General features: G+C 41.4%; 1 protein-coding gene across 1 annotated transcript in view; it reads right to left on the bottom strand.

Moving 5' to 3' along the window:
• OPHN1 (oligophrenin 1) overlaps positions 1-3,440 on the bottom strand; it is a 119,446-nt gene extending 116,006 nt beyond the window's left edge. Inside the window, exons 1-2 of the mRNA XM_063432166.1 lie at positions 3,035-3,440; positions 489-654 (exon numbers count right to left, since the gene is read on the bottom strand). Of these exons, the coding sequence (XP_063288236.1) occupies positions 489-642 (154 nt within the window). The 5' untranslated portion in view covers positions 643-654; positions 3,035-3,440. The remainder of the gene's footprint in view (positions 1-488; positions 655-3,034) is intronic.
• Positions 3,441-7,593: the final 4,153 nt, after the last annotated feature.

The following is a 7,593-nucleotide window of genomic DNA, read 5'->3' on the forward strand; positions in this document are numbered from 1 at the left end:
GTCGTTGAGTGATTAAGAATATGTTCATATGCTCCTTTTCCATTTATCACAAACATATCACCCTAACAGTCAGAGATAAATTGATTTTACTAAAGACCTATCTCACAATAATTCCAAGTTACAATATGGGTTTAACACACACAAACCTAACTGAACTATAATATATACTATGAGCTATAAATGTGTAATCTGCAAAGATATTGGGTATATTAATCAAAGTGTTGCTGACACTTTGACGCCTAATTTGATGCACTTTATTAATGTCTGATTTTTCTCATCTGTTGCTTTTATAGCGCCCTGAACCAGATACTTCAGTGAAAGCGGGTGGAATTTACTATGGTAAAAACTATCCATTTTCAGATCACTTTAAAAAAAAATATGAAAATAATGACAATTTAACTTTCACCTTTCAGAACAGCTTTATAGGTATTTCCTATTGTATGCTGGCCAGATTTTTAACGTATCAATAATGAAGTAGTATATCTTACCTTTTATAGCGGTGATCAAGGCATTCCCATCTTTTATAACATCTTTTATGAACTTGTTGGTTCTCTCTAGCTCTTGCTCATAACCCTTCAAGCGCTCTCTGAAACCTGGGCTGTCCAAGTAACAGTCACTGAATTCTAGAGGTGAGTGTCCCATGACGGCTGCTGGCTGAGGGTGCAAGAAGAGAAATATGAGAACCGTAAAGGAAACAATTAAGAAAAGTAGTTCAACCCATTCGAGCCGTTAGGACGTGCCACTACGTCCTCAGCGCATAGGCTTAACAAAGTTTGGGTGTAATGACATGTCCTAACTTCTGTATCCCTACAGCCCCGCTGAATCATACTTACAACACCAAAACTGTTCAGGGGGCCTGTCTGGCAACCCAGGCAGTCCCCCTGCAGCCAATTCGAGTCACGTGATCGTGGAGACACCACGATCCCATGATTCAGATCAGCTTGATCTGCAGGGGGACTGCCTGGGTTGTCAAGCAGGTCACCCAACATATAATTAAATAAAAGAATATAATTATATATAAATGACACATATTATGCACTTACAATGAAATATATATATATATATATATATATATATATATTCATTCCAAGTGTATTGATATATAATTATTTTCTTAATTAGATTTTGGGGGACATGCCTGACAACCCAGGCAGACATCCCAGAGAATGTAATTTGCAAGCCCTATATTTGATCCTGTAACTTTCCAAAACCTTATAAAAACGGTTTTCATTTTGAAGACATGTACGTTCCCCTCTTTGAAATTTATACTTCAAAAGGTGACATAGGCCCAAAATATCACTTTTTCAAATTTCAAAGTTATAAAGGGCCTCTTATATAATTGACCCTGTGATTTATCCCCAAAAAATGGAAAATAATAGGTACATGTGAGGAACTGGTAGTAAGACAATGCTAAGTAAAAAAGCCTTTATTACACTAACACACATTAAATGTCCTGTAAAAAATGGATATTATGTGTGTGAAAAACACAAATAAAATGTATAACCACTAAATGGGGCCTGCATTTGTGATAAAATGTCTAGACCAAACATCTCAAAATACGCTATTTTGAATACTCTGGGTTGCCTACTGAAAATAAAATGACATAATGGTGGAAATGTTATTACCCAGGCTGCCATACGGTCTCAAAGAAGACATAGGGCCAGAAAACCATTTCGTCAAATATCTAGGTAAGAAGACTAAAATGGTCATGCTCAACCCGGAAACTTTTCAAAACCTATACATGGGGTTACTCTTGTACTCCAGAAACAACAATATCATCAGTAAAAGTGTGATTTTTGTGTTAAAAATGCAAAAATTATATGAACACGTACACTGGCCAGGGTTTGTGTCAAAGTGGCTATTAAAAAAGACCAGACATACCCCACACTTTTACAAATGATATGCCATAATGGAGGTAAATCTAATTCCTGGGCTGCCATACAGTACAAAATATCTAATAAGTGTGGGTGTACTTAATATTAATGATGTAAATTGTGATTGAACAGACATAGCTCAAATTCTAGGTTTTGTTTTGATTCAGATCTTGGGCAATTACCTTTGTTACTGTGACCACTTACACTAGGGGTAGCAAAATATCAGTGAGGTGTTCTTCTAGACTCTAGCGCAAAAAGGTAGACCCATAAGCTGTAGAACTACAACTCCCATGATGTTTTGCTAACCTTAAAGCTTGCAAGAAATCATGGGATTTGTAGTTGTACAAAAGCCAGAGGACTACCAGGTGGCCACTTCTGGGGAATTATAATAAACTGATTAACAGCAAGCACTATGTAAAATACTGTACTGTTTTAAAGTGGATCTATGATTTTACATTATTGAAAAAAAATGCAACAAATAGATTGAACACCGACAGGGTATATCTTTTCCAGGTCCAAAGCGTTAACTATTAACAGTATAGGGAATAATTGTTGGGATAAACATTTCCATACGTACTTGAAACCTGCTTTTTCTTTTAGAAATAATTAGTAAAAAGAAGTGCCAGTGTGAGAAAATTAGCTACTGGAGGCACTTAAGGATAAAAAAAACAAAAAAAAAAAAAACTCAAATATTGAATGAGTCATTTAATTCCATGTTATTTTGCTTCTAAATATTAACAACCTAACTAGATCAGACCAAATAGCTACTGGCTTGAAACGTGGTTAAATAAATATCAGTGAGACCCACAGTGAGCCTTGCTTTATTTTACATGGAGCTCTGTTTATAGTAAAATGATTTTGGTATTGTAAGGTCAATCGGTTAGAGCTCCCATAAAAATGTAGAATAATTATATTTATACATACATGCATATATCAACTATAGTGCAACATTGTAATCTAGAAGCAATTACCATAGAAACATAGAACGTGTATGTCGAATGTTCCCCGTGTAGAACTTTAAGCTAGAATTAAGGACAGATAATATCAGGAGTGTCAGTTCCAACACACAGATGTATAGATAGCATAATACTGACAGCTATACATTCTGATTTAAAGCTGGTATATAAAATGACAATGAGTGAGGCAGAGACTCCCCCTACCTGCTTCCCACACTGTGTGCTGAATGAGGAGGGTGCAGGGAGGATGCTGTGTGGGATCTTCTATGGAGGTCTTTTTGTTTCAGGCAGCGAGGGTGGTGATGGGGGGTAGAGGAGACATGGGGGGCATAGCTCTTATCCCTGGTCCTGCTCTTCCATATGTTTCAGGCAGAGAGCTGCAATAAAATGTCTGTACAGACAGTGACAGCGTCCAGAGCTCAGATCAATGCCAGCAACTCCCTCCAGGAAGATTTTCTTGTGCCTCCAGTCCACAGCTCAGACTCACTGAGTGTCAAGCCACCTCCCTCCTCCTATCCAGCCTTTCTCTCGTCTTAAAGCTACAGGCATGATTTTCGTTTTCCTCCTTCCTTCAAGGAAGCGCCTCTTCCCAGATTCAGTTTCGATTTGTCTGTATCCGGCTGGTGCTTAGCTCTGACAGTCAGACAAAGGTCCCTTCCTCCACTGATAAATAGGATTAGGATCATCATTTGGACCTAAAATAAAAATGTAGCATTTTACCCTGTGATAGGATGATGCTGTTCTATTTTATCATATGTGTACTATAGAAGACATAGAGACTGAGGGGGCTTACTTACTAGTCTAAACAGGAATAAATAATAATAAACTAAACACTGCGATTTTAATGCTTCATCTTATTTATTTATTTTATATTTCATCCTCCAAAAATCAAAATAAATATATAATTCCTCTATTACAGTGTTTTTCAACCTTTTACAGAGAAGTTCTCCTGCAGGTCTAAAATACATACATATATATATATATATATATATATATATATATATATATATATATATATATATATATAGTGTATATAAAAAGGAGTGTATGAACTATTTATCTGAAGTATAAAAGTTGCACAAAAAATTTACACACATAATAGTTACACAGAGGACTATGATACATACGCACACAAAGAGGACACTGACACACACACTCAATGACAGACACACACTCACAATTACAGACGCATACACATTCTGTCACACACATGATTATTCTTTTTTTACTTAACTCTAAATTATTCTTTTTTTATCTAAGTCCACCCTGCCTCCCTATCTTTGGGAGAGCCGGACGGACTGGATCCTTTCCCAGGGGGCCGGACGGACTGGATCCTTTCCCAGGGGGCCGGTAGGCCTGATGTCATCTTCAAGATCTTGCTCTGCTCCCTCACATGCTGTTTACTGATGCCGGAGGCGGGGTGACGTCATAACCTGGCTCTTGGCATCACCACAAGGCGCATGAGGGAGCAGTGCTGGAAGAGCAAAGAGATTACAGCTCCCTTCCTGCCCGGCTACAGCCTCGCCCTGGACACTGTATTTGGGAAGAGTAGGTAACTGCCATCCAGATAAACCAGTGCCTACTTTGCCTTAGCGCACAGCCAGACACCTACTGGTGTGCCCTAAATTGGCCACCCGGCCTGCTCTTGTTGTACCCCCTGCTTTTGGTGAACGTAGCACAGATTAAGAAACCAGACTCTACTGTTATAGTTAAGTAAAACGCATGTGCTTGAAATAGTGTATTGAATAAAACAACACATTTTGTGAGACCAGGCAATGTGCTAAAATAATTTAAATTGTGCTATGGAAATTTGGGGGAATTTTTTGCTATCAATTGCTATTTTTACTAGTCTTAACCCCTTAAGGACCAAACTTCTGGAATAAAAGGGAATCATGACATGTCACACATGTCATGTGTCCTTAAGGGGTTAAAGGGACACTCCAGGCACCTAGATCACTTCTGCCCATTGGAGTGGTCTGGGCACCAACTCCCATCACCCTTAACCCTGCACGTGTTTGTATAAACTGCAATAATTACCCTGCAAGGTTAAAGAGACACTCCAGGCACCCAGACCACTTCTGCCCATTGGAGTGGTCTGGGTGCCCTTAACCCTGCAACTGTAATTATTGCAAATTTTTTAAACTGCAATAATTACATTGCAGGGTTAACTCCTCCTCTAGTGGCTGTCTACTAGACAGCCACTAGAGGGCACTTTCGGGATCATAGCACAGATTATCTGTGCTATGGTGTCGCTGGACGTCCTCACGCTGTGTGAGGACCTCCAGCGTCGCTAAAATCCCCATAGGAAAGCATTGAAAAGCATTTTCAATGCTTTCCTATGGAGAGGTCTAATGCGCGTGCGCATTAGGTCTCCCCAGCCGGCGGGCGTGATCAGTCTCCCCCACCGGCTAACGTGATTAAGTGTAGGAGCGGCGGCGGAGGAAGAAGCAGCGACGTGGGACTTGTCGCTGCCTCTGGTAAGTGACTGAAGGGGTTTTCACCCCTTCAGCAACCAGGGATGGGAGGTGGGAGGGAGAACACGAAAAGTGTTTTGAATTACGCTGGACTTCCTCACGCTATGCATGAGGACCTCCAGGGTCGCCGGAATCCCTATAGGAAAGCATTGAATAATGCTTTCCTATGGGGAGGTCTAATGCGCGCGCGGCCAATGCCACACATGCGCATTAGGTCTACCCCCCTTGGCGGACGTCAGCAGGGGATGAGCGTAGGCGGAGCATGACCCAGGGCCGAGGGACATCGGCGCTGGATTCAAGTAAGTCACTGAAGGGGTTTTAGCCCCTACTGCTCCTAGCAGCTGGTGTTGTCTCTCCAAACCCTGGAACCATCTCTTTAGAAAAGCTTATGGCCTCCCAGAGTAATCTCTACCTCACATACCTTTCTCTTGCTCTCTCCTAAAGGGCAGTACTCTACTCTCTCTTCCAGCTCTGCTTCACTCCCACCTTATTTGAATGATATTTCCTGTCCTAATGTGTTTTATACCCCACCTCCTATAGACTGTAAGCTCGTTGTTCCTATTGTTCCTGTAAGTTTTCTTGTAATTGTTCTATTTATAGTAATATCCCCCCTCTCATAATATTGTAAAGTGGTACGGAATCTGTTGGCCCTATATAAATGGCGATAATAATTATAATAACCCCTTCGGCAACATGGGTTGGGGGTTGAGAGGGAGGGGGGCACTGCAAGATCCTGCAGTGCCAGGAAAACAAGTTTGTTTTCCTGGCACTGGAGAGTCCCTTTAACCCCTTTTAGTGGTATTAACATATAAGTTACATCACCACAACTAAAAGTGAGATTTTCTTTTGGAATTCAAAGTAAATTTCAAATTTAAGGCAGACGTTGCCTTTAAGTGGTATATCCCAATATGGGTAAATTGTTTGTGAACTTCTATTTTGCCCCAAATGTAACATGAGGCCAGTAAATCAGTCTGTCATAATTGTAAGTCTAAATTCTGAAAGCGGTAGGAATCCACTTTGATACAATGTCCCTCAAAATATGTCAAGGCACAATTGTAGTATGTTGCTGTTTTCAGGGAATGCAATTAAACCTATTGTGGGTTTTGTCTGCATTAGCACACATCAAAAAAATGCAACGTTGTCCTTATATGTGTATGAAAAACACGGAAAATAACATCACAATAGATGAACAGATTAATAAAATTATTTATTGGGATTATTTTTATATTTTGTAATAAAGATTATTTTTAAGGATTAGTTGTACTTGTTTGTTCACTAGTGCTCTCAAGATATTCTCCTTTAATGTCATATATTGGCAACCTATACATACCATGATCAGCCACTACATCAAAACCATCTGTCTAATATTGTGTAGATCCCCCTTGTGCTACTAAAACAGCTCTAATGTGTCGAGGAATGGACTCCACAAGACCTCTGAACGTGTCCTGTGGTATCTGGCACCAAGACATAGCAGCAGATCCTTTAAGTCCTGAAAGTTGCGAGTGGGGCCTCCATGGATCGGATTTAGTGTTTCAGCTCACAGAATCTCAATCAGATTGAGATCAGGGGAATTTGGAGGCCAGGGCCACACCTTGAACTCTTCCTGAATTTAGAGGCCAAAACAACACCTTGAACTCTTCCTGAATTTAGAGGCCAAAACAACACCTTGAACTCTTCCACAATTTTTGCAGTGTGGCAGGGTGTATTAATCATCTGATTGCCAGGGAACACCATTGCCATGAAGTGGTATATTTGGTCTGCAACAATCTCTAAGAAGTGTCAAAGTAAAATCCATATGTATGCCTAATGCCATGATCCAAGGTTTCCAGCAGAACCGCAGGTCCTCCAGGCGCCATACGGCTTCTGAATCTCAGTTTCTGAACTCTAAGCTAGAGCTCTCAGCTTTAAAGGACCACTATAGGGGGGCGTGGCTTGACAGCCGAAGAACATGGCCGCTTAAACTTTCCCGACGCCCGGGTCCCGACGCCAAAACCGCAACCTACCCGCTACACTGCCGACATGGGGAGACCAAATAGGACCCCACAGACCGGGAAGACCCCAGAGCCCAAAAAGGGACAGCTTACCTCGTCCCTGCGCCAGTTCCTGGTGACCCCCGCAGACCTCGCGACACAGCCGCATGGCGCCGACGGATCAATGGCGTCGGAGGAGTCCGCGCCGTCATCACCGGCATCAGACATGCTCAAGGGCGGCACAGAACGGCCCCCGTGGTTAGACCTCCTGAGAGCACTGCCCACCAAAGAAGATCTCCGCTCGGCCACCTCAGAAATG

The sequence above is a fragment of the Pelobates fuscus genome, chromosome 9 (assembly GCF_036172605.1).
Source record: "Pelobates fuscus isolate aPelFus1 chromosome 9, aPelFus1.pri, whole genome shotgun sequence".
NCBI lineage: Eukaryota > Metazoa > Chordata > Amphibia > Anura > Pelobatidae > Pelobates > Pelobates fuscus.